General features: G+C 39.7%; 4 protein-coding genes across 5 annotated transcripts; 3 read left to right on the top strand and 1 right to left on the bottom strand.

The window, feature by feature from the left end:
• Positions 1 to 272: 272 nt before the first annotated feature.
• LOC112179763 lies at positions 273 to 2,790 on the bottom strand. The gene is made up of 5 exons (XM_024318246.2): positions 2,400 to 2,790; positions 1,681 to 1,758; positions 1,420 to 1,519; positions 1,098 to 1,240; positions 273 to 588 (listed from the first exon to the last, which is right to left on the bottom strand). The coding sequence occupies exons 1-5, from the start codon at positions 2,700 to 2,702 to the stop codon at positions 379 to 381; spliced, it is 834 nt and encodes a 277-aa protein (XP_024174014.1). The 5' UTR covers positions 2,703 to 2,790; the 3' UTR covers positions 273 to 378.
• Positions 2,791 to 16,319: 13,529 nt separating this feature from the next.
• Positions 16,320 to 19,954, top strand: LOC112181701. 2 transcript variants are annotated; one of them, XR_005809063.1, is made up of 4 exons: positions 16,320 to 16,742; positions 18,368 to 18,958; positions 19,206 to 19,295; positions 19,456 to 19,954. XR_005809063.1 is itself a non-coding variant. In XM_040517264.1 (4 exons), exons 2-4 carry the CDS (start codon positions 18,818 to 18,820, stop codon positions 19,576 to 19,578), a joined length of 354 nt encoding a protein of 117 aa, XP_040373198.1. In that variant the 5' UTR covers positions 18,368 to 18,641; positions 18,719 to 18,817; the 3' UTR covers positions 19,579 to 19,949. The 2 variants fall into 2 exon arrangements, 1 of the variants encoding a protein (XP_040373198.1); XM_040517264.1 differs by lacking the exon at positions 16,320 to 16,742 and having other exon boundaries at positions 18,368 to 18,641; positions 18,719 to 18,958; positions 19,456 to 19,949.
• A 232-nt stretch (positions 19,955 to 20,186) lies between these two features.
• On the top strand, positions 20,187 to 23,676 carry LOC112198923 (putative disease resistance protein RGA3). Its single transcript, XM_024340012.2, has 2 exons — positions 20,187 to 21,576; positions 22,109 to 23,676. Exons 1-2 carry the CDS (start codon positions 20,446 to 20,448, stop codon positions 23,648 to 23,650), a joined length of 2,673 nt encoding a protein of 890 aa, XP_024195780.1. The 5' UTR covers positions 20,187 to 20,445; the 3' UTR covers positions 23,651 to 23,676.
• Positions 23,649 to 26,294, top strand: LOC112181698 (putative disease resistance protein RGA4). The gene is made up of 4 exons (XM_024320089.2): positions 23,649 to 24,001; positions 24,140 to 25,035; positions 25,498 to 25,666; positions 26,171 to 26,294. Exons 2-3 carry the CDS (start codon positions 24,225 to 24,227, stop codon positions 25,506 to 25,508), a joined length of 822 nt encoding a protein of 273 aa, XP_024175857.1. The 5' UTR covers positions 23,649 to 24,001; positions 24,140 to 24,224; the 3' UTR covers positions 25,509 to 25,666; positions 26,171 to 26,294.
• The last annotated feature ends 76 nt before the right edge of the window (positions 26,295 to 26,370 follow it).

Here is a 26,370-nt window from a genome sequence, read left to right as displayed (position 1 = left end):
TAATGGGTGCTTAACATGGTGAATAATAGGAGAGCTAGACCAGTGATGAAACTCTAGTAAAGTATCAAAATGACCGTGGAGGGTGGACTGCCTTTTCTCATTTCACTTCCAGTAATGTTAATGTGTAGTTCTCATTTCACCCTTCACCATCCATCAAATCCCAACTATCCCTTCAAGCACTTCCAAACAGAAGGAGCTACTCTGCCTACTCAGCTCTTGGTTGATTTTCATTATAGCCATTCTTATCAAGATGCTTCACGAACACTCCAAAATTAATTTGGGAGATGTATATATTAATGTGAAGGTGAGCCAAATTTACATTATATACTATAGATACCTGAAAAAATTTACATTATATAGTATAGATGTCTGAAAACATTATCCTTCCTTGTGTAGATTATGAAGGATGTACAAAGAAGCAGAAGACAGAAAAATACAGACAGAATAGCTCAGTAGATCCAAACCAGTGGTTATCTGCACCATCTTGCTCCTCTCAAACATCTTTACCAGAAGAATCATGACAATAACATGCCCCACTTTCGTCTTCAATTCATCAAGTGAGCTAATTTTCATCCATTTAGGCCTCTCCTACAGAGCCAAACAATCATCCGGTTATCTTGGTAATGTTGTAAAAAGCAATGCTAAATGCCAAAAGTGGAAATTCAGAGAGGAATGAAGGGCAGGAAAAATGATATCCACTTTAAATAACTAAGGACTTCATTCTGTCGGCGAAAGAAAACCAGAAAATAATGCCAGTAAGGATGTAAATGTAGGTTGTAAATACCATGCAAGTGCCATGGAAACATATTCATTGATTTTAAGTCCATATCCTACTTGGCATCTAATCATAATGATTGTCTTTGTGCCTCTTCCTATGACACAGAGTGTACTTGATATTATAGTCTAGAAATTAGATGCTACTAGACAACTTTTAAGAGTTCTCATTGCAAAGTATTTCAATAAGAAGTTCTCCATTTAGAGGTAGCAGGATAGCAATGTCAATAAAGGATATTATATTCTGTTAGCATCTGTTAATATCTGTGAAGTTCTGAGAAGCAAATGCCAATTATACGTGCAGGGAAGGGAGTTAAGATTACCTTCAAAGCAAACATTCCAAACAAAGAAGATCCCTTCAAAGCACGATCAGCGTTGGAAGGCACATCATTAGGCACATTACTGATAAATAATCCATACAATCCCATACCAAATATTAACATGACAGTCCCAGCAAGATAAACATCTGCATCAAAGAGGTAAAGGTTGCAGACAATGAGTTTTACCACGTCAAGAACGAATGAAGCAGGCAATTTAGTATATTACATAATAAATCTATATTAAGTGCTTCAAGACGTGGATATTGGCTAAAACTTTGAAGCATATTAAAGATACAATATACAAAGAAAATTCAGAAAACTCTACCAATTGCTTCAACTAGTCGCAGAACCATTTGACCAGTGTGATGCCCTTTGACACAACTACCCCAATAAACTCTATAGGCATCTACAATATAAACACAACCCTGCAAAGTTGAATGTAATATGAGTATGAACAAGTGCAGAAACTATAGTTAATAGTGTAATCATATCTTACATTGATATGTTCAGAGTTGAAGACCTCAAGGCATTTATTTTTTCTCCTCAAGTAAGAATAGAGAACATAAGGAAAAGAGAAATTACGTACATTGAGAAAGCACAATAGTGAACCAGCCAATGAACCTCCAACAGCCAGTAGCGCCAAAAATCGGAAGTCAAATATTGTCTGCTCAACAATAGACATGTAAGAAATGCTCAGAACAGATTGTTCTTTGTTAATAAAACAAATATCCAAGCACATAAGGAATGAAATCCTAATTGTATTTGACATTGATACCTACAAAACAGGAAAACCAAAAGGTAAAAGAATCCAAAATCTGCTTTTGAACTGTTTGAAACAGAATATTTCGGATAGCATTATCTTTATATGCAGCTAAAGTAAGCAAAAAGTAGCTGTTAGATCATGTGCATCTTCTCTAAATCTTTATCTAATGTATTTCAGAGTTTCATTTCTTTTAAGTTCATTGCATAATAAATCTTAGTGACTTTTGTGACACCTAAACAGCTTTCTGAAACCAGGGGAATCTGAAGTACTTTGATCCGGTGATGTCTATAGAGGAATTGACGCGACCCCGCTGAGGTTTCTCAATAAAATCCTATAGGTTGAGTTGCTTCACTATCACTATTTCTTATTCTTCTTACTTCCCAGCCGCAGTCTATCTATCAAACAGATAATCCGCATAGTTGCCAAACTTAAATGACTAATCCCAACACATCCACTACAAATAACCGAATACAAGTAACAAACTGCGAATCATTCCCAACACATAACGAAGCAAACATAGTGAAATGGTTAAATTCATGTACTCTTTCAATGGAAGACTCAGCAGACTTGGCGAACCGAGCAAACAGGCTGCCGTTGGCAAGGGCGTAGTTGAAGCTCGGCTCGGGCGGTCTGGAGGAGGCGGGAAAAGCATTTGCCGAGGTGTCGGTGGAGGAAACAACTGTTTGACTTGGAGCTGATGATGATTTTGATTCCGGGGAAGATGGGGAGCTGAGAGAAGAAGCAATGATGGGATGAGTGAAGCGCTTGAAGGTGTTTAAATTGCAGCGGCCGATCGGCGACGCGACGGAGAAGGGGGAGGCAGAGATGGAAGTGAAGAGAGCCATTGTTGACAGGGACAGAGAGAAGGGAAGAGAGGGTTTTAGAAAGATGGGGGGAGATATTTTGGTTGGAGGGAGCTAGGCTGGAGACTTTTCTGTGCTATTGGATGGCGGGTAAATATCGGTGATTTGGGAACGTCAGTGGACTTCACGCGCGGAAGAAGCGCGGGTGGAAATTTGGGTTTATTGCGGGAATAGGGAAAGTGTTGGGTGCAGAAAAGTAAGAAAGGGGACAAACAATATTTAGAGTTTAATCATCATCAATCAATGCCTTCTCACGGCTAAACGAGTAGAAGATATAGATGGTGGGAGCAGTACAAAAGCAGAAAGAGACGTTGGTACAGGACCACCATAATGTCCTTCCAAGATAGCTGGGCTAGTGCTAGACTAGTGGGCCTATTGGGCTAATGCAAAAGGATTAAGGGTGCTTAGGTGGGCTTGTCCTAACAAGTCCCGCCCCTTAAGTGGCAGACCAACCACGGTTGCCGAAATGTGGAAACCTCGCCATAATGGATTGGGCCTCTTCCCATGTAGTGTCATCTGCTGACATTCCGGCCCATTGAACCAACCATTGAGTTAGAGGCCTGCCCTTTTTCTGAATCACCTGCATATCGAGGACCTGAGAAAGAGACCAGATGATTTCGCCCTTGTTGTCGAAATGAGGAAGAGTCTGAGAGCTCGAAGTAGAGTCCCCGATCCGGCGTTTTTAGAAGTGCAATGTGAAAGACCAGGTGAATCTTGGAGGAGGGCGGCAGATCGAGCTTGTAGGCGACAGACCCGATGTGTTCAAGGACTTTGAAGGGTCCATAGAATCTGGGCGAGAGTTTGTGAGAGGGCCTCTCCATCAGGGATTTCTGACGGTATGGGTGAAGTTTCAGAAAAACTCAATCACCAATTGCGAATCCTCTTTCAGTTCTCATATTGTCTGCATGTTGTTTCATTCTGTTTTGGGCCATGGACATATGGAGCTTGAATGTTTGCAGGAGCTCGTCACGATTGCGGAGAGCTATGTCGACGGCATGAAACGCGATTGATTCGGGCAAGTAGCGGCTAACAAACGGTGGAGGGATGCCGTAGAGTGCCTGGAATGGTGCCATCTTGATGGTGGAATGGGAGGAGGTATTGTACCACCACTCGGCCCAATGGAGGAGATTATGCATAAGGACGGTTTGTCTACTACAAAACAGCTAAGATAATGTTCGAGAGATCGATTGACCACTTCAATTTGACCGTCCGATTGGGGGTGGTAAGCCGAACTCTTACACAATTTGGTGCCTTGTATTTTGAAGAACGCTGCCCAAAAGTGGCTGAGAAAGATGGGGTCGCAGTCTGACACTATGGAGCAAGGCATGCCGTGCAATTGGAACACCTCTTTGATGAACACCTCAGCGATCTGAGAAGTTGTGTATGGGTGTCTGATGGGTATGAAGTGCCCATACTTCGACAAGCGATCAATGACGACCAAAATAACATTCATGCCTTGAGAGGAAGGAAGACCATCCACGAAATCCATGGAGATGTCGCAGAAGACTTCATTTGGGATCGGTAGGGATTGAATCTGGGTGGGTTTATGGCTTCGTAGTTCTGTCGTTGGCATTGGTCACAAGCAGCGAGGAATGTCTTGACAACTTTCTGAACCCCTGGCTAAGCAAAATTGCGAGATAGGCGAACAAGAGTTCGAAGGTAACCTGAGTGGCCGGCTTCGAGGGAGGAATGGAATTCGTGCAGAATCTTGGCATGCCACTCTGAGGTCTGAGGTATGAACACTTTCCCTTTGTATAGTAGCTTGTTGTCTTTCATTGTGAAGTTCTTCTTGGTCTGTTGGCCTTGTTGGATGGCTTGTATGATGGTTTGGGCTTCTGGGTCCTTGAGACAGGCTTGTTGGATTTGATTGAGACCATTGAAGATTGGGGTGGATACGACCTGAATTGCGCATAACTCTTGGCGCCTGGATAACACATCCAGGACTGTATTAAGATGGCCGGCGCAATACTCAATCTTGTAATCATACCCAAGTAGCTTGGCCAACCATTTATGCTGCGAAGGTGTCGTGATTCGCTGGTCCAATAAGTGCTTCAAGGTTTTATGATCCGTCAAGATAGTGAATTGGCTACCCAAGAGGTAAGGATGCCATTTATTGATTGCATAAAGAATAGCCAACATCTCTTTGTCGTACACTGACAAAATTTGATTCTTGGGTGAGAAAGTTTTGCTCAAGTATGCCATTGGATGTCTTTTTTGGGATAGGACTGCACCGATGCCAAGGCCGGAGGCGTCCGTTTCAACGGTGAATGGTTGGGAGAAGTCCGGCATGGCAAGTATCAGTGCTGTGGTAATAGGGACTTTAAGCTGTGTTAACGCGTCCTCGGCTGCCGGGGTCCAAATGAAGTTGTCTGTCTTGAGCATGGTGGTGAAGGGCTGGGCGATGAGGCCAAAGTGTTGTACAAATCGCCTATAGTACCTAGCGAGGCTCAAGAAGCCATGGAGGCCTTTGACCGTGGTGGGCTTAGGCCAATCTGTAAGACAGCTGACCTTTTCTGGGTCGACAGAAACTCCTTCACATGTAATTATATGGCCCAAGAAATTGACAAACTTTTGAGCAAATGCACATTTTACAAGCTTTATTTTCAATTGATGTAAATCTAATAGTTGGAATACTTCCTCTATATTTTTGATGTGAGAAGTAAAATCTAAACTATAGATCAAGATGTCATCAAAGAAAACAAGAACAAATTTGCGTAAAAGATTCTTAAACACATGATTCATTAAAGCTTGAAATGTAGAAGGAGCGTTAGAAAGACCGAAAGGCATTACCACAAATTCGTAGTGGCCTTCATGGGTGCGAAAAGCAGTTTTGTGGATGTCGTCTTCACACATCCGAATTTGGTGGTAACCGCTTTCAAGAAGAGCTTTGTGAAGTACTTAGCACCGTGAAGTTCATCCAAGAACTCGTCAACCATCGGAATAGGGAACCGGTCTTTAATGGTGACGACATTAAGGTTGTGATAGTCCACGCAAAACCTCCAAGATCCTTCTTTCTTGCGGACCAATAGCACCGGTGACGAAAATGGGCTGCGGCTAGGGAGTATAAGGCCATCGGCGAGCATATCATTAACCTGGGCCTCTAATTCAGTCTTTTGTGAATGTGGGTATCTATAGGGACGCACATTCACTGGGCCTGTTGTTGGTAAAACGGGAATTCTATGATCAATTGGCCTTGAGGGTGGGAGGCCAATTGGGGCTTCAAATAAGGTGGCATATGTGGTGAGCAAGCCTTGGAGTTTGGGGGAGTGGGCCTCAATGTTGGTTACTTTTGGGATTCTAAAGTAAGAGCCAAAATCCAATTGATCTGGGGTAATGAGCGTTATTAAGGACTTGGAATCCATTGCCGCCATTTTGGTGGTGATGCCCTGCAAGATCGTGCATTTACCATTGTGCGTAAACATCATTACTTTATCAAGGAAGTGCCAACCCACGAAGCCCATGGTATCAAGCCACTTTGTACCCAAGAGGAGGTCACAACCCAGAACAAGTAATAAGAGGATGGATGAGGTAAATTGTTATTCTTGGATGGTGATCGAGACATCCAAGGCTTGTTTGGAAGTGGCAACCACTTCGCCAGTGGCGGCGGTAAACCGGAGTGGAGGGACGGTTCCAATTTGAAGACCCAATTTTGATGCAATAGTGGGGTTCAAGAAATTTCTCGCTGAGTCGCAATCAACAAATACCTCGACAGGGTAGCCATTGACAGTCCCTTGGAAGCGCATCATCTCGCTAACAGTTATGGAGGTGATGGCGTGAAGAGGGAGAGAGTGGTCGTTATCACTCTTTGTATCCTTGAACTTTGGTTCCTCAGTGGGTTGTTCATCAGATGAGTTGTAGGCTTCTAGAATAGCCATTATGGGTTTCTTACACATGCACATGGGTCTTTGACCAAGGCTCATCACAACTGAAACATAAGCCTTGGGCGCGATGTTCGCGAGGATCATTGGGATTCCACTTTCTAGAGGGACCATCTGCACTGGGCTTTGGTTTATTGTTTTGGAAGGTAGTGGTGTTTGTAGTGGCAACAGACGGGGTGTTAGGATACGAGGAACCTTTGGCAGAATACTACTAAGAAGAAGGGCGGTGGGATCTGGTAGACCTGATGTGATTGAGCTTCAGCTCATAGCGACATGCCAATAGCTGTGCAGAAGCCAAAGTTCGAGGTTCCATGGTGATGACGTCATGTTGAATGTCAGGTTTGAGGCTGCCAAGGAACACCCATAAGAGTTGGGAGTCCGACCAGTTTGGAGCATGACAAGAAAGCTTTGTAAATTGCACAATGAAGTCATCCGCCGTTGCAGTTTGTTGTAAGTGGGAGAGTGTGGTTTGGAAGTCGTCGTCGTTGCCTGCTCTGAAGTACTCAAGAAAGGCTGATGCAAAGTAGTCCCAAGTTGCAGCTGGATTCCTTTGTTCGAAGACGTTCATCCACATACACGCGGCGGGGCTAAAATAGGAAGACACCGTGGCTATATGCACTGCCAGAGGTATGTTCTGTGCTCTGAGATAGCGTTTGACCATGATTAGCCGAGAACATCTTCTCCTTAGAACCGTGGTAAGTCTACTTTGGGTGGTCTGAGATTGGTGTTGTCATGATGATGGAAATTGGTATGTTGATGCTTGGTGAAGGAAGGGCCTGAAGTAGGGGGAGAGGTGAATTCAGGCAGGGTAAAAATGTGTTGTGAGGTGGCTGTAAATGTAGAGGCTGGGAGTGGGGGGACCGAGGTAATGGTAGAGTATTGAGGGGGAATGGAGGAGTTGAGTGGTGTGTGTGGTGAAGAGGCTAAAAGGGTGGTAATGGGGGCTGTGAATGGTGTAGATGGAATGGAAAGGCCAATGCTAGGTAGGTTGGAAGTAGGAGAAGGAATGGACCCGAAAATAATGGGTGAGAGTTGGGAAAATGGGGTACTTGTTATTGCGAGGTGGGAGGTGCAGTAGAATGAATGGGTTGCCTTTGTTGGGTGAGTGCGTGCACCATTGTGCTTTGGAAGGCCGCTAGTTGGGCGGTGATTTGATTCTAGAAGGAGGATTGGTTTTGGTTGACAGAGTCGATGGACATATGTAGTTCTTCTTGGAGTAGGTCCAAGGATTGGTGGAACTTAGCCCGATGAAGAGGTGTAGAGTCATCTAGTTGCTCGGAGGAAGAAGCAAGATTGGAAGATGGTTGAGGGGGGTGTGGTGGTGGGACAAGAGCGGAGGTATTGGGGGTGGAGGAGGATGCGAAAATTTGCAAGGCTCTCATCGGAACTATGCTCTAGTACAAGATGTTGGGTGCAGAAAAGTAAGAAAGGGGAAAAACAATATTTAGAGTTTAATCATCAGCAATCAATGCCTTTTCAAGGCTAAACGAGTACATGATAGTAGTACAAAAGCAAAAAGCGACGTTGGTACAGGACCACCATAACGTCCTTCCAAGATAGCTGGGCTAGTGCTAGACTAGTAGGCCTATTTGGGCTAATGCAAAAGGATTAAGGGTGCTTAGGTGGGCTTGTCCTAACAAAAAGTGATACACATAAACCTGGCTTCTGATTGGTGCGTGCAACCTTGTCCTTGGCACGTTTGGCGTGTGCAAACTTATATGTAACTTTTATTTTATTTGAGGAATTTTATTATACCCAATTTCTCTTACAATTATTAGACTAGACCCACTCATAAGTTTCTTTTAATATACACTCAAACCTGTTTACTAGAATAAATAATAAAATATGTTTTTGTTAAAAATTACTAAAGATGCCTCAAGCCCTAAATGTTCAATCAATACCTAGATTGGAGGTTTCAATATCGTCATCAATATTTATTGTTATTTGCTCATATAAATGGATCGCACAATCAGACGTTAGTGAGTTGCCTTTGTTCAGTTGCGCATCTCTTTAATTAGAGAGGTAAGATTGAAGAGTTGTCTGGTTACTAGCTTCCCCATCCAGAGGTATTTGTGGTATGCGTTTTGTATGTTAATTCGCATAATTGTAATACCCAAATAATATATAGGAAGACACCTAAATTATAGGCATATGAATCTTGCACATATTTGTAATACGCATATGATAAGTATGCATATCCAAAGTGATAGGATGATACTCAAATTATAGGTATCTGAATCATGCACATATATGTAATACTCTTACGGTATGTATGCATATATGAATCATTGTAGAAAGTTTGGTTAATTCCTCCCCAAGAGGTATTCAATGTTTGTGTTTTGTTTTTTAAGATTTATGCTAATGAACATGTATATATGAGTTTCAACATAGCTGACAGTTTTAACCACATTGAGAAAGAGAAATATCTGAATAAAAGGAATATAAGAATTGTTGTAACACATTCTAATGATACACACATATATTTAGAACTTAAGGACAAAAGGGCAAAGCAATCTTTCTTGGTAAGCTAGTCTCCTATTTCTCTTTCTTTCCTGGTTGAGAAGGAGAACCTGGCTGGCTGCTGTATTTGCTTTCTTGGTTCCACGTTTTGCTGGGCCTCTGCTAGGCTTTGCCCTGTTCTTATGAAATATTTATTCCAAAAAAAAAAATCTTTCTTGGTGAGCAAGCAAAACAAAGAGCTTAAACTTGGGGAAATTCTCAAATTCCAAATAAAATTTCAACTTCAGTTAATGTATGTATCAGTCGACTTCTAGCAAAACCATACGAAATGCTAACAATTGCATTCACAATTAGAAGAATGAAAATGTAAATACCTAAATGTAGTGAGTAAGGTTCTGCTTTGGTTCCAGTTGAAAATGTGTGCCTTACACAAGACATATCCTACTTTGTTTCATTGTTCATTTTGTTTTTTTTGGGTTAATAATGATAATTCATTAGGCCACGCGGGCAAGCAAAAACAAGGTACAGAAACTAGGAAAAAGGGAAAGACTACAGCACAAAAGCAAAGGAGGACGCAGCCTCACAACTAGTTACATGAAGGCCCTGGGAGGCCATCACTTCTTAGAATGGAGATTATGGAGGTTGGAGGCCTGTTGGCCCAATCTCGAGAGTGCAACCTCAACTTGGCAAGCTTGGCCTCTGCATCCGCAACACGGTTAGCTCCACGAGGGATCCAGTTCCAATTGATCCTGTCAAACAGAGGTTTTAGATGAGAGATGTTGTTGATCATAGGGGATATTCTCCAGTTTGGGGAGAAAGATGAATTGTTGATTGCTGTTAAGACTTCTTTGCAATCCCCTTCAACAATTATCTTCTGAAGGTTCAATTGAGCAGCGAGCTGGAGGCCCTTAACCACGGCCTCAGCATCTACTTCGATAGCAGAGTTGTGACTCCCATGAATGCTTGCACTAGCAATAGAGTGACCTCTATGGTTTATGATAATAATTCCAATCCCATTGTGTTGACTTTCTTCATTCCAAGCTCTATCTACACTAACTTTTGCATAAGGGGGATTGGGGTGCTACCATCTAGGGTGGGGTTCATGTCTAGTAGCATATGATGAGGATTGTTCAGCAGACTTTGTAAGAAATAGAAAGTGTCAAAACATGAAAACAGAACGTCATATAGCAACTGATCAGATTATTAAATCAACAAGAACTATAATGACAAAATCTACATATTCAATTTCTGGAGAAATTGTTCTATAGGATCAAAATGTATTCTGAGTTCATTAATATAAACAGATTCACATGATTAAGATAATAACTATGTCAAATACAAGATTGTTATTAATCAGTAACATGAATCATAAACAAGGAAAATAATCTGCAGCAAAGCAGGAATTTAAACTTAAAACATAATTTAAAAGAACATGTAATACTAACACGATAATGATGAAGTGCCTCTGTCCATTGCTCTTCTCCAAGATCCACCCTTTAGTCTCAATTTTGTGATGGGACAAAAGAATATGAGTTATGGTGTTCTTGCAGGGTTCAATACAGACTGACAATCCCTTTATATCAGCAAAACAGTTGAGACAGTTTCTTCCATCAAGAAACTGTCAAATAACCTCTTTATTTGTCTGATAAGGATTGATATGGATGATCACACAATTTGAATTTCAAATTCAAAACAGATTGCATTAAATAAATAGCAAATTATGTATACCCCCTTTTGATAGGATTTCAAAACACAAAAAACTTCACAACATTTGGTTTTGAACATTTAAGGACAAAAGTTTACACATAAGGACAATATGCTCTCCACTTGCCACATATCATAAGTGAATTTACTTTTTTACCCTTAACTACTTATTTTGACTTGTAATCCCTTTATAATGATTAAATCTTACAGATAAGGACAATATGCTCTCCACGTGCCACATGTCATGAGTTAATTTACTTTTTTACCCTTAACTACTCATTTTGACTTCTAATCCCTTTATATTACTTTTTTTTTTATTTGTTTCGGGAATAATCCCTTTATATTACTTTTTTTTTTCTCTGAGAATAATCCGTTTATGTTACTTTTTTTTCCCCTTTAACTATTCTTTTTGACTTCTAATCCCTTTATATTACTTTTTTTTTCTTTTTATGAGAATAATCCCTTTATGTTACTTTTTTTCTTCTTAGAATAATCTGTTTATATTATTTATTTTTTTTTTAGAATAATCCATTTATGTTACTTCTCAAAAGCAAAAAAAAAAAAAAAATCTTTCTTCTACACATTGTTAAGAGAAAGAATCTCAGACCTCACTCTCCTACTACTCTCATCTCATCGCCTAATCCTACTATTGCACTCTTCCAATCCTGCTACTGCACTCGCTGCACTCATACTAGTCAAGTTTTGCTACTGCACTTGTACTAGTGTCGAGTTCTGCTACTGCACTCATTATCGCCTAATCTTGCTACTGCACTCATCCAATCCTACTACTGCACTCGCTGCACTCATACTCGTCTAGTTCTGCTACTGCACTCGTCATCGCCTAATCCTGCTATTGCACCCGTCCAATCTGCTACTGCACTCGCTGCACACATACTCGTCCAGTTCTGCTACTGCACTTGTATTCGTGTTCTGCTACTGCACTCGTCTTCACCTAATCCTACTATTGCACTAGTCCAATCCCGCTACTGCACTCGCTGCACTCATACTCGTCCAGTTCTGCTACTGCACTTGTACTCTCGTCCTGCTACTGCACTCGTCATCGCTTAATCCTGCTACTACACTCGTCCAATCCTGCTACTGCACTCATACTCGTCCAGTTCTGCTACTGCACTTTTTCCTACGTGCCAGAGCTTTTCTTCTCACTAGTTTTGTTCGATTATTTCTTGTGTCATCAACCTTTCACACCTCCACACAGTAGCCAATTTGAACCATAAACAATGAATATCATATCATTAACATAAACCATAAACTATAAAGTAGCGGATCAATTCAATTTGAACATTAGTAGATCATATCATTGACAGTAGCCGATCATATCAAAGTAAACCACAGAACTTTAGTGATACTAAATTCATGAATATGCTCCTCATGTATATCAAAGTAAACTACAGAACCTTTGTTACTCCCAAATCAAATTGTTCATGTTTAGTTGTTATTAAACGAGGAATGACAATTTTCTATACAATTTATTTAAGTTTTGATATTTTAGGGGGCCCTAAAAGTTGACTTTTTGACCGGGTCAAAATTTGAAAAATTTTTCTTCATGAAAGTCATAGAGAACTTTAAACCGAGCGCGTGCATATTTGGTTCGGAAAAAACAGACTTCTTATACAAAAGTTATAAGCAAAATATGAAAGTTACTGTTCATGATAATTATGGAAAGTTACTGTGGGTAGGTCAGAAACATACCCAGCCAGTTTTCTCTCTCTTCTTCCCCGATCTCTCTCTCTCTTCCTCTCTCTCCCCCGCGTCGGCCCTCTCCCGTTTTTCCTTGATTTCTTCGGCATCCGGCAACCAAACTGCGCGCCACCACCCATAAAAGAACTGTTTCTTTCTCTTCTACATGTTGGTACCCGTGGGTCACCACGATTTGGCCAGAAAACTATCAATTTTGGCCAAAACTGTCACTGTAGTAGTTGTGTTCTCCGGCGAAATTCTCCATTTTCCGGCCACTTCCGGAAGTGAAACCGGTCCTATTAGGAGCGCCTCAAGTCACTGATCATCTTTCCTCAAAGCTTATAGATGAAATTCTCACTGTGGAAAGAGAATTTGAAGGATTTCCAAATCGGTGAGTTTGGAAATTGATGAAACTCAGTTTGGATATTGGATAGTGGCAGTGCCGTAAATTATGATGAAACTCAAGTATTTTAGTCATTTGCCATTAAAATTGGAAATCAGGCCTGATTCATTTGGCTTTTGGGTCTGGGCTCATGTCCTTATTTGTATAAATCTTTTTGCAAGTGGGTTTTCTGTATTTACATCTTTGGTCATGTGCTACTATGTAATTTTCTATTAAATAAAATCATTTTCGATTACTACTTTATTTAACTCACTGATGTTACAAACTGAACTCCAAAACTCCTCACAATGTCAACTTAACAGAAAAAGCTGATGTCTAGTTCAATAAGGTCTTACAGGCTTGGCACATTTGACCACTCACCAAGGCTCCTTTGAATATTTTCCATGGTGACTAGGGGATTTGGTTGCCTATGTTTCATGACTACCTCACACCTGTGCTTCCATATCTCCCATAGGTGAAAGAAACCACAATTCAAAAAGTATTCTGAATCACCAGACAAGAGGGCAGCCTTTTGATGTAATTCCAGCAACCATGCCTCTAGGGTTGTGATTTGTTGCTTATCTGGTTTATATCCAATTGTGCTTCCAAACCATACTGCCGTAGTCCAAGGACATAGAAGCAAACAGTGTTTAATGGTTTCAGGATATTCACCACAAATTTGACAAATAGGGTTCAAGGCCATCTTCCTTGAGAACATGTTCCAACTTATGGGCAAGGCATTCAAAAGAGCCCTCCATAAGAAATTTGAAATCTTTGGGATGGAGTGAGTTTTCCAAATCAACTTCCAAATTTTTGGATTAACCTGCAAAGACGAAGAAGGTTTACACTTTGTAATAGTTTTAAGAGAAGCCTTCATTCTTTGATAGCCACTTTTGACTGAGTAAGTTCCATTCTTTGTGTGTGGCTAGACTAGTGTGTCGTTATCATTGGCTTCTCCAATTGGAATAGCCTCTATACTTTTGATGTCTGAGGATTGTAGAAATGACTCAAGATGGCTGATGTTCCATTTTCTGTCCTCATCTATGATTTCTGAAACCAAAAGCAGAGTGAATCTGTTGGATGTGATCGTAGGTTTGATCAAACCCCCATTGTTGTTTGGAACCCATCAATATTCCAGACATCAATTGCTCTACCATTTCCGACCTGCTGTAAAGCATTCTCACTTATTGTGTCTCTCCCTGCGAGCAAACTGTTCTAGATCCAAGACAGTCTAACACCTTTCTTAGCCTTCAAGAAAAAGGTGTTATCAAAATATCATGCCTTCAGAACCTTACTCCACAAGGACTCTGGGTTTTTGATCAAGCGCTAGTATTTCTTTGCCAAGAGGGCCTTGTTATACGTCAAAAGCTCTTTAAAGCCAATTCCCTCCTCTAACATACTTTTGCAGATAATATCCCATGCTTTCCAGTGAATTTTTCCTTTTGTGCCATTTGATGCCCACCAGAAATTGGCAATATCAGAGTTTCATTGTTCATTTGGCTATAACACTTTAATCTCAAGTAATTGCTGAAAACTACTCCCAAACGTCATAATTGTCGACTTATCCTAGAGTTTGCAAAATGAGTTTAGGTGCTCAATAAAATGTCCATTTTTTTGGGAGAATAGCTTAAAATCGACAATTTGTCAATTTGACACGAAGTGTCGGTTTTAAGAATTCCTAAACAGCTGTAATTTTGAAAAAATAGATAACCGATGTTATGGTGCGGTTTTCGGTCAATACCAAAAAGATGAACCACCCAGTCCACCTCAAGTAAAAAAAATTGTGTTCAAAAGCCCAACAGCAGAGCCCACCCCACTAACCCACAATCGTTCATAACCCATTGCTCCTGCCCTTCTTCTTCGAACCCGCGATACCCACCGTCTCACTCTCAAAGAGTCATGGTCTCAACGACGGCTCTCCCGGAGCAAAAAACTTGCCGGCGGAGACCGTCACAGTCGCTTTCCCTGACCACCTCGTCCTCGCCGACCTTCCGGTCTCGTCGTCAGCTCGGTGAACGTGTTCGCTGTGATTTCCCGATTGCTATCTATGGAAGACTAGTATGTGAAATTGTGCTTTATATCTTTGGTCTAAAATTGAATGCTTTTGAAATTGTATATATGCCATTGTATCTATGTTTTGGCAGGAGTAGGGTTTTTACCTTCTGACTTTGATTTCGATGCAATATACCTCTTTGTTAATTTATAGATTTGTTGTTTTGCAGGGACCTTTGGGCTTCATCCCAAATTTTGGAAGGCTAGGATCTTGGAATGTGATCATGTTTCTAACCTTTGAGCAGGTACATGTCCCAAAACCTTTCTTTATCTCTTCAGCCGTTTGTGTTTTCTTGTCTGTGCACTGGTTTTCTAATTTCGCATCAGTAGTAGTCTGAATTGCAGCTTAGAAATTATATTATGTTATGGAATCAGAAAATCTCTATAAATAATTAGCCACTTCTGATGAAATCTTTATCGAAATTTATCTATGAAGCTGTGTGTGTGTGTGTGTTTTTTTTTCCTTCATATAAACCTGGAAAGTTTTTCTTTTGTAATGGCTTTCTCGTCTCTCAAAAGTAACTTGAATTTCTTTTCTCATCTATTATTCTTCAGGCAGGCTAAGAAGTTCATGAAAAGTATAGAGTCAAAATGAGAAGTGAAGCCAAGAGAGTGGTTTTAGTTTGTAGAGCAAACAGTAGTTGTTTTAGAGAATAATAAGGACCTCGACAAACCTTTTTCTCCCATATTTCAGCTTGCTGAGAAGAAGAATCCTCTGAAGGAAAACTGCTTACTGGAAACTTCAAAATTTAGGAAATAATTAGCTTTCGTTTTCTGGATTACATATCTTTCATTGTCATCATATATTGATGAGTTGTGATTATTAAATTTGTCTATCAACGCTTTAATTGCTTTGTTTGCAAAGCCAAATGCTAAATCTTTGTCGTCACCAATGAATGATGGCTTGTAGACATACTCTTGGATTTTCTTTTCTGGTAGATGATTCATCAGTTACTGAAAACGACGGTATAACATGAATGCTGATGCATATTTTTTAAACAGTAAAAGAAGGGGATTGAAATTGACACTCCGTTTTTTTTACAAACCACAACCTCTATGTGTAATTTTTCAGAAATCAAGAGTTTTTTATTTTTATGTTTTTGGAGGGTGGTTTATTGAAATAGTCCATCTTGGATGGCACCCTAAGCTAACCCATGGGTGCTGATCAATGAATTGCTGAAACACCTCCAGAAGTCCTGAGTTGTTTTGGTCGACCAGTAATTTCCTCACTGATTTTGGACAATAAGTCTCGTATATCACAGTATTCTTGTTTTGATCTCTTTGAATTGTAGAGGACTCGCGGGACACTCTGAGAGTGTGGCATGTTGCCAACAACTAGATATTATGGTTACCACTTTCTAACTTTGATCATTCGCAGAACTGCAAGAACAAGTATCAAAGCATCTTTTCCAGGCAGGTCTCTCTACATCAGCTTTGTTGCAGCAATGATGCTTAATAAATAACACCACTCCATAATATGTTCGCTCGGTAGAGATAATAATCATTGACTTGTAACTGCAACTGTGAATCTGTGATGGTTTTTTTTTTTGGTCTGATGCAACGCTGATTATACTCAATACTAAAAGGCAAACACTGAAATACTATTAATCACTGTTCAATGAACAGTTCACACCGATTTTGCCCCTGCATTTTCTGAAATTTTACCTGATTACTGTTTGCATGCAGATAGGAAGAAAGAAGACGACATCTTGCTTCTGCGGATGGTTTTGATCTGATGGGAGACGAAGATATCAACGACAGTTTTGATCTGGATTCTGCCGACACAGAGAAAAAGAGAGGAGACGAAGATGAAATATCAGCCTCTGGAAATTGAGCTAGCCCACGAAGGTGAATGGCTCTCTCGCTTTTTCCTTTATCAACGATATTGGGGCTGATTGATTGTGTATAGAGTTTTTAATTTGATGTTTCACCAGTCTACGGTTTGGTTATAACTTATAAATCTAAGGCATAGATTCCTACTTACAGTTTCAGAGAAATTTGTTCTGCAATTTTAATTGGGTAGCGAGAATTGTGATTAGGGGAGTTCAATTTGTTCGATTGGGATCGTGAGATTATTGTCGACTTCGTGAAATTCGAGTTTTAGAGGGGAAAATGACCTGGGTTGTGTGAAATTTTGATACTTACGCTTAGTGAAGAATTGGGTTTTTGGAGTTGGAGAGTGAGTTGAACTGGGTTGGGTTGTGTTCTCCCTGTTTTGGCGCTGAATTGAATTCATTTCTACCTTCAAGTTGAAACTGAAAGAGCCAAGCAGAACAGGTTAGTTCTGGAGCTTCGGCTTATAGCTATTACCTGATTACCCCAACATGCTGCAAAAATGGAATAGTAGGGAAAAATAAGAAGATTTACTTGATGCTACTTTGCGATTTGCTCACCCACATAAGTATACCTCCTACTTCAGAGCCATTCAATATCCCTCAAGTACACATGACAGATCGCAACACAGTAATGGATTTTACAAGTGATTTCAGTGGTATCCACTTCACAATTCGATTCAAAATTGGAAAATTGAAGTATGAGTTCTAGAATAGCTCATTGGGTAAAGCTTTGGATTCTTGCTTATTTATGTTTGATTTTGAAATTTCGGACTGATAAAGCAGTTTGGTGGAACTGGTTATGAAAGCTCAGACGTAATGGTGATAGATGAGGTTCAGATGAGAAATATCAACACAGTTCAAGAAACTGTATGGGTATATTTGTGCAGGAAAGGTACAGATGTGACCAAGAGCATGATGATACTGTATCATTAAATTTTTGACAACATAGTTTACCAAAATATTACACACTTAATTTTGGGCTTCCAACTGTGGCTAAGAAATTTGTAGTGCTCAATTTGATGATGCTCATGTGCGAATCAATAGGAAAGAACAAAGTTTCGAGTTTGTGAAACAGTTGATAATACTTTGCTTTTTTGTATCGGTTCAGGATTGTCCCACGAACAAATTAAACTCCTAGATTCCTTAAACTCCATGTAGTATGGGGCTATGTTATGACGAGATGGGGAATAAGAAAGATGACCAGGGGTGGGCGATATCGATTTGCAAAGAGGAAAGCAGTTCAATGTTTGCAAATCCAATTGAAATTGTATACGACAATCACAATCACAATGAAACTTGCTAGGCATATCCATCTTTTATTACTGATTTAGAGATCAATGTCTATCTGATTTAGATATCAATTTGCTGTCTTTGTATTTGGATCAAATGAAGCTTGCAAAAATCTGAAAGGCAAATTACTTTGTTAGCTTGGGACAGCAATAGGGAATGAATCATAGTAGTTACAGTTTTTTTTTTTTTTTTTCAATATAATTAGGATAGACATGGTAGGGCATTTATACTGAGTATTGCTTCTTGCTTTTCTCGTTTATCACTTTTTTTTCACAACTGCCATGTAACTTTTGGTTTCTGGCTTCTCTACTTTTTACTGAGACCCATCTCCACTTTTTTTGTGTGCAGCTACTTCGTATATGTAATTTTGCTGACGGAGTCTTCAACAGCAGTGGTAACTCATTTCATATAAGAATAGTTTGGAGACAATGTCTATTGGAAGCATGTCTCCACTTTTTGTGTGTGCAGCTACTTCGTATATGTAATTTTGCTGACGGAGTCTTCAACAGCAGTGGTAACTCATTTCATATAAGAATATTTTGGAGACAATGTCTATTGGAAGCATGTTGTGCACCACACCAAAGCATGTAAGGTTGTACTGCATGGACATGCTGAGTTTGAGGCAAGTGATGTTATCTTAAAGGTTTCATTTTCAGCTTCTCCTGTAATTCTGATTTTTTTTTCCTCTCATGTTGGTAGGTTATTTTTTGGAACATGGAAACAGACTGAAAGCACACTGGAAGATCACATGATGATCGTTACTGATGTTCGATTTAGAACAAATCTCCTGAACAGAATATGGACAAGTATGATGGTAGAGTTTGTATGAGTTCAGAGTCGATGAGTAGAATAGAGGCAATGTTTGAAGCTGAACTTGAGAGGTTGGGGCTAAACAGGAGTACTTCTACTTTGGAGAGAAGATTAACTGATCTTGATGAGGTACAAAGTCTATGCTTATCGGTGCAGTTTTAAGTTTAAGCAGCACAAGTTTATCTTTTGTGTACTGAAATTTTGTGGGTGAATCCAATTCACTTGAAACATAGAAGTAGTGAAGAAAACCCTCATTTTCATTCTGTTGTACATGTATCTTCCTTTTTTCCTCAATTCCAATAGCTATCTTCTGTAACATTTCATATGATTATAAGCATCAAGTAATTGTGTTCATCGTGAATTGAATTTGTTGCAGCTTCCAAACAGTGTTCATCAAGTTTCTGAAGATTACATTTGGGAAAGCTTTATACTTTACAGGCCAATGTTTACATCAGAGGAAGTGGAGGTAAATAAATTATTGGAACAGATGAAATTTCATTTGTGGTTTGATCCCACCCAAATATATGTGATGCTTCATTTCACTTATAACCACATGTTCATAATGCATGCAATTGTACACATATATAACTTTGATTGATGGTGTCCTATTGTCCTCACTATCTCAGGTTCTCAGTCTAAACCAATTCTTGCTGGCTATTCATCATGCACACCCTCGGTCAGAAACCATGTTGCTTCTTCACCATCAAAGTTTTGATTTCTCTCTTGGCCGCCATAACATCAGCAACTAGAACTTACCCGGTGCCTCCAAATGGTCACAGAACACGAGGCCTAGGCGCTTTAGAGATGAGTGCACCAGCTGTGAACAACAGACTGCTGCTGTTAGATTTGCAGCACCAGATCAAGGTGGAAGTGGCTTCTCAGGATCATCTTCATGTTCTATCAAAGCGTCCTAAAATCCCACCTTCTGGCCCAAGCCACAGGACCAACAAGACACCTAATTCCTCAAGACATTACTAAACACTTTTGTTATTTGTATATAGAGAACAGCTTTGGTTAGAGTATCATACATGAAATGTGTACATACATGAAACAGCTTCAATTATATATTATGTCCAATAACGTTTGTTGGAACTCGGAAAAAGGAAAAAACAACCCGCAGCTACGCGCAGGCTTCTACCTAGTGCTTAATAAATTAGTAAAATTGTAGATCAATACACGGTTATCTTCACTGTAGATGTGACCAGGAGACTAGACCATTTCCAAGTTCTCTAGTGGTGAGGAGATTACAAATAAAATACGAACTGGGTGATAACAGCTTCCCAAGAAAATTCAACCTTGTTCAAATTAAGACTTCTAAGAGCATCTTTAGATATAAAATACATATAACAGCCGGAGCATCTACCCACAACCACTGTGAGAGATGCCTTTGCTTCTGATTCAAAAGCATCTTTTAATCAACGACAAACAAGGAAAAATAAAATAGCTGCCGTGAGCAGTAGTTGATTAGTTGCTGACAAGTCTATTCGCAATATATTACATAAACGATCGTCCAACGACCTGATAAATTCATAAAAGAGAGATAGCTAGATCCATCCCTCTCCTAGTTTCTTCAACTAGTATTTTCTCAACTTTTTGATTCTCTTGAGTAGAGATCGATGGCTGAATTTCTCACTTTTGGTGCTCAAGAATTGCTGAAGAAAGTGGCTTTACTTGCCGCTCAAGAGTTCGATCTAGTATGGGGATTCAATGGAGAAATAACAAAGCTGCGTGAGTCGGTGCTTATGCTTGAGGCTGTGCTACAAGATGCCGAACATCCACGACAAGATCAGGGAGAGGCTGTGAAGCACTGGGTAAAGAAGCTTGAAGTCATAGCTCAGCGTGCTGATGATGTGCTGGATGATTATGGATATGAGCTTCTACGGCGTAAGGTGCAACTGCGAAATCAGATGAAGAAAAAGGTGCAGAACTTTTTTTCCATCTCCAATCCCATCTTTTTTCGTGTTAAAATGGCACATAAAATTAAGAAAATCAACACATCTTTGGATGAGTTGAATAAAAAGGCAAGTACTATTGGCTTAGTTGCTAGACTATCCTTAGATGCAACAACTTCCCATGGTATAAGCATTGACAGGGAAACCTACTCTATGCAAGATGAAAACAATATCATTGGAAGGGACGATGTTGTGGCAGATATAGTTCAAGCCCTGACCAAATCAAACCTCAATCTGCAAAGTGATCTCTCGGTTCTGGCCATTGTGGGTATGGGAGGGCTTGGAAAGACAACTTTGGCTAAATCAATATATCATGAATCAGAGATAAGTAGGCACTTTGAGAAAAAGATGTGGATATGTGTATCTACCATTTTTGAAGTCAATTCAATTTTGAGAGGGATCTTGGAATATCTTAAACCAGAAAATGCTGCAGTGAAAGCTATAGATGCAATATGTAATATTCTCCGAGAAGAGCTGAAAGGAAAGAGATACCTTCTTATACTTGATGATGTATGGAATGAAGATGCCGAAAAATGGAAACGTTTGAAGGATTGTTTGCTAGGAATTACCAATGCCCAAGGAAGCAGCATTATTGTCACTACTCGTAGTGACAAAGTTGCAAAAACGGTGGAGACCCTTCCTAGGTGTGATTTGAGAAAACTATCAGATGATGAGTGTTGGCTTATATTGAAGAATAAAGCAGTTCCAGTCGAAAGTGTTCCTATACTTGAAGATCAAGAGACAATTGGAAGGGAGATTGCCAAAAAGTGTGGAGGCGTACCGTTAGTGGCAAAGGTATGTTATATTATACGTACATTTGAAGTTTGACCATGCTTTCTTTTTACTTTGATTTGATAACAAGAATTTCTATTCCAAATATTGTTGATGTAGGGAAAATTAAACAAATAATAGTGAGCAGTTAAGGGAATTTTACGGTACTTGCATGTATGTGATACACTCATTTACATATCTGACAATAATTTTGTTGTCATTGTGGTAAATAGAGTTATTTTTTGGGTTGGGTAATTTTAGTTCTAGTAGAGGTAACTACTCCACCTACGATATTTTTTCAAGTTTATGAACAAATTGTTGATGTGGTAACTTAGTTCAATTATATGTAAATGTGTAAAACAAATTAATGTGATAACTTTGTTGTCAATGTTGTAAATTTGGTTTAACTAAATTGTATTTTAGTTCAATTAGATGTAAAATGAGTGTATGATAAACATTCAAGTACTATAGACAACCCCAAGCAGTTAATATTCAATTGAAGATGACTATAGTATTGTTGTGTTGAAATCTAATTCCATTCCCAATTTAATTGTAGGTATTAGGAAACATCATGCTCTCTAAAACGAGCAATGAATGGAGTACAATTATGGAAAGTAAAATATGGGATTTACCGGAAGAAGAAGACAGAATCATGTCGATTTTAAAGTTGAGTTTTGATGAATTGAAATTTTCATCATTGAAACAGTGTTTTGCATACTGTTCAATGTTCGTCAAAGACTCTGTAATAAAAAAGGATGACTTAGTCCAACTTTGGATGGCTCAAGGATGGCTTCACCCCACCAAAAGTAATATGGAGATGGAGGATAGAGGGAACGAATATTTCAACATTTTATCAGAAAAATCCCTTTTTGAAGACGTTAGAACTGATTATAAGGGTAATACAACATGCAAGATGCACGATCTTGTGCATGACCTTGCAGGACAAGTGTCAAACATGACAAGCAGCCGCTCACTATTTTCAAAGGGAGAAGCACTTGGGAACACCTTGCCTAACTTTAGATCTTTGCGTGTGTTAAATTTATACAAGGCAGACATTGACAAGTTGCCGAGTTCAATTGGAAAGTTGACACACTTGAGGTATCTGAATGTTATGAAAACAAATGTGAAAGCATTTCCAAAATCTATTGGTCAGCTTTATTACCTTGAGACGTTTAAAATGCCTTATCATGTTGAAGAGTTCCCAAAGATGATTGCTGATATGATCAACTTGAGACATGTTTATTTTGGTAAATATGCGAATGTTCCGGTTGGGGTATTGGGAGGATTGACTAATCTCAGAACATTACCTTGTCTGAAGGTGGGTAAGGAGACTGGACCTAGAATTGAGGAACTGGGTGGGTTAAGCCATTTGAGAGGCACCTTATCTATCTATAATCTGGAGCATGTAAGAGATGGAGAAGAAGCAGTGAATGCAAAGTTAGTGGATAAGAAACATATACGCAAGTTAACTCTCGACTGGAAGCTTAGCAATAGACCAAGCAACAATGTTGACAATGAGGATGATGTACTTGAAGGTCTGCGACCACATTGTAATTTGGAAATTTTGAAGATTCAGGGGTTTATGGGTGTTAAGTTTCCATCATGGTTATTGCTTGCCTGCAACTTGAAAGAAATTGAATTAGCAGGGTGCAACAAATGCGAAGGATTTCCAATACTGGGCCATCTGCCCAATCTTATACATGTTAAGATGGGGGACATGCAGAACTTAAGGTGCTTGGGGTCTGAGTTTTATGGTTACGATCAGATTTCAAGTGCAACAACAAGTGACGGGAGAAAGACTTTGTTTCCTGCCTTGAGATCATTACATATTTGGAATGCCGAGAATCTAATAGATTGGATGGAAGCAGGGGAAGTGATGCTGACGGCAGAAAAATTAAGGGTGTTTCCTTACCTTGAGGACCTGATCCTGGAGCGGTGTAAGCAATTGAGAAGTGCTCCCAGTCATTTTCCATCTCTCAAGCTGTTGTCGATAGGAGGAGTGGAAAGTGGTATGCCTATAGCAAGTATTTTAAGCAATAAACTGACTACTCTCACTCATCTCCATATAAGAAACAACAAGAAACAACAAGAATCTTGAATCTGGTGTCGAGGGACTTACTAGTCTTCCAGAAGGGACGTTAAGAAACAACAAGAATCTTGAATCTCTGAATATAAGCGACTGTCCGGAGTTAAGTTGCATTGCTCCCCATGGATTTAACTGCTACGCATCTCTTCAGATACTGAGAATTAGGAAGTGTCCTAAGTTGAGGTATTTATCTGATGGGCCACTCCCACTCTCTCTCAAGGAGTTGGACATACAAAATTGCTCCAGTCTAGAGTCTCCCATCCCTGAGCAAGGCGGTCTCCCATCTCTGCGCAGATTGCAAATATCCGAGTGTTCTCAGTTATCCAGTTTACCTGATGGGCTACAATACTGCACATCTCTTCAAGAATTGCGAATATCCAAGTGTTCTCAGTTATCCAGTTTACCTGATGGGCTACAATACTGCACATCTCTTCAAGAATTGCTTATATGGAGCTGCCCAACGATAATGTCCATTCCAGCCCAATACTGCACATCTCTTCGAGAACTGGACATAGGGAGCTGCCCAAAGATAACATCCATTCCAATTCCATCTGCGGGCCTCCCGTCCCTTGGTCGACTGGTGCTTATGCAGTGTCCCGAATTATCAAGCCTACCGAGTGGACTAGGGTGCTGCACCTCTCTTGTTGATTTGACGGTAAGAGAGTGCCCTAAGGTAACATCCATTCCAATTGGCAGTCTCAGTACAACCCTCCGATACTTGTCTGTAAGTAATCCAGAGTCTCTTCCAATTTTACACGGCGGCTTCACATCCCTCCGTGAATTGCAAATCAAGAGATGTCAAAGTACACAAATTGATCTGCGATTTTGTCAAATCCTCGTCTCTCTTGAGGATTTGACAATAAGTAATTGTCCTAATCTAGAGACTGTTCCAAGTTTAGACAAGCTCACATCCCTCCGTAGATTGGAGATTTATGATTGTTCCAGATTAACATGTCTACCCGGTGGGTTAGCAATGGCATCCCCGCATGTATTCACCCGTCTCAAGTACTTGAGAATTGGTCCGTTTTGGAATGAGCTGGATTCATTCCCGGCTCTTCAGGTTCTACCACAACTTGAATCATTATGGATCTACGGGTGGCCGAAGCTCAAGTCTCTGCCTGAACAAATTCAACACTTGACGTCTTTGACCGAATTGGGGATAAATGAGTTTGAGGGAGTGGAGGCTATTCCAGAATGGTTGGGAAACCTTGCATCTCTTCGCTCCTTGTATATTTGGGAGTGCAAGAATCTGATGTATCTACCTTCCGTCCAAGCTATGCAACGCCTCACCAAATTAGATTCGCTATACATCTCCAATTGTCCCCTTTTGAGCGAAAGATGCACTGTGGACAGCGGCCCAGAGTGGCCTAAGATTTCTCATATTCCACACATCTATGGTAACTCTTTCCTCTACCTCTTTTCTGAATTGGTCAGTATTCATATCACTTTAATTGTGCTTGTTGTTTGAAAAAGAATTATAGTTATTATTTTGTATGCCTCATTTTGCTTATATAAACCAGTGACAAGAATACTTTTTGGCTCTTCATTCTCACTCTCGAGCTCGATGGTGAAAGAATAATATTTTGTTTGAAAACAAGTTTTGTTCCATCTGCTAGAGCTAGAAGAACTCTGCTCATTTTACAATATTTGCAGGAAGGACAAAAAAAGAAAAAAGTTTACTCTGATTTTTAGGTTTCATTAACAATGGTGATACAAAGAACCCAAATGTGAAGGGATTGTTGTTGTGCAAACCGTATAACTCTATTCAGTGACTTCTAAAGAGATTAAAACTTGTATATTCTTGTCCAGTTTTCTTTAATTTTATCTCCAGCATTAACCAAATTTCTTTTTGTGGTTAGTTTATAATTGAGACAGGTGGTTGCATAAACAGTTGAAGCTATTAGATAACATCAGTCAAGAATAAGAGGTGCCTACCGGAGTATCTCAATTAGGAATTGCTTCAAGTTTCACATCGACTTACTTACTGTGTTCGGTGTGCTGTATTTACAGGACCATCTACAATTTTATGTAAGTTCAACCAAAAGATAAAAAACAATTATCTTGTATACCTCTTTTACTCGTTTTCTAAACTATCATTTGGAAATTCACTCTCCAGTCGCCAATACAAAGTAATAGTTCTCAATCATGGGGCTGTTCAAATTACGATATAACCTGCTAAATATGTCTACACAATATAACTTTTCTAATCATATGTCAACTGATTCAGATCGGTTCTCTTTTCAACCCATTTTAGTTAATCCGCCATTTAGTTGAGGAAAAGAATCAAATGGGCTTTTAATTAACAAGAAAAAATTGAAGTACGAACTTTGTCATAGCAAGTAGCTAGCGTTAATGCTTGAACACTGGGTTTTTAAGTTTGTTGAAGCTACATTGTTAAAGAACTCTTACTGCAAATTATATGAGTCTAGTCAGACACTGCTAAAGTTACTGCTTTTCTTTTCTAAGCATTGCAGTAAGCACTTAGATTTGTTTCTATCATTGACCAAACTTCTCTTTTATTGAATTTTGAAGCTGTGACACACCAGCTGCAAGATAAACATGTATGTGTCCAGTTGCAGAAGATTACTTATGTTCTAGCTCTAAAGGTTCAGGGGCAAGCATTCCTCGTTTCTTGAACTTTTGCGTTGAAACAAGGCAAGCTTTCACATTTTCTTTTCTTCTGTTCTTTCCCTAGTCTCTGCTCTATATTTTCCTTATTTTGTTCGTCACTT

This window comes from Rosa chinensis, chromosome 1 (assembly GCF_002994745.2).
Source record: "Rosa chinensis cultivar Old Blush chromosome 1, RchiOBHm-V2, whole genome shotgun sequence".
Taxonomy (NCBI): Eukaryota; Viridiplantae; Streptophyta; class Magnoliopsida; order Rosales; family Rosaceae; genus Rosa; species Rosa chinensis.
This window is presented reverse-complemented; position numbering and strand designations above follow the sequence as displayed.

What these genes read in the sequence shown, in the direction of transcription:
- LOC112179763 (XM_024318246.2), bottom strand. Translation starts at nt 2,702, where the DNA reads ATGGCTCTCTTCACTTCCATCTCTGCCTCCCCCTTCTCCGTCGCGTCG. An exon ending in CACTATTGTGCTTTCTCAAT is followed by an intron (nt 1,520 to 1,680) that starts GTACGTAATTTC and finishes TCAACTTTGCAG; the next exon opens with GGTTGTGTTTATATTGTAGA. An exon ending in GCGACTAGTTGAAGCAATTG is followed by an intron (nt 1,241 to 1,419) that starts GTAGAGTTTTCT and finishes TCTTTGATGCAG; the next exon opens with ATGTTTATCTTGCTGGGACT.
- LOC112181701 (XM_040517264.1), top strand. Translation starts at nt 18,818, where the DNA reads ATGGACAAGTATGATGGTAGAGTTTGTATGAGTTCAGAGTCGATGAGT. An exon ending in GATTAACTGATCTTGATGAG is followed by an intron (nt 18,959 to 19,205) that starts GTACAAAGTCTA and finishes AATTTGTTGCAG; the next exon opens with CTTCCAAACAGTGTTCATCA. An exon ending in TTACATCAGAGGAAGTGGAG is followed by an intron (nt 19,296 to 19,455) that starts GTAAATAAATTA and finishes TCACTATCTCAG; the next exon opens with GTTCTCAGTCTAAACCAATT.
- LOC112198923 (XM_024340012.2), top strand. Translation starts at nt 20,446, where the DNA reads ATGGCTGAATTTCTCACTTTTGGTGCTCAAGAATTGCTGAAGAAAGTG. An exon ending in GCGTACCGTTAGTGGCAAAG is followed by an intron (nt 21,577 to 22,108) that starts GTATGTTATATT and finishes ATTTAATTGTAG; the next exon opens with GTATTAGGAAACATCATGCT.
- LOC112181698 (XM_024320089.2), top strand. Translation starts at nt 24,225, where the DNA reads ATGCAGTGTCCCGAATTATCAAGCCTACCGAGTGGACTAGGGTGCTGC.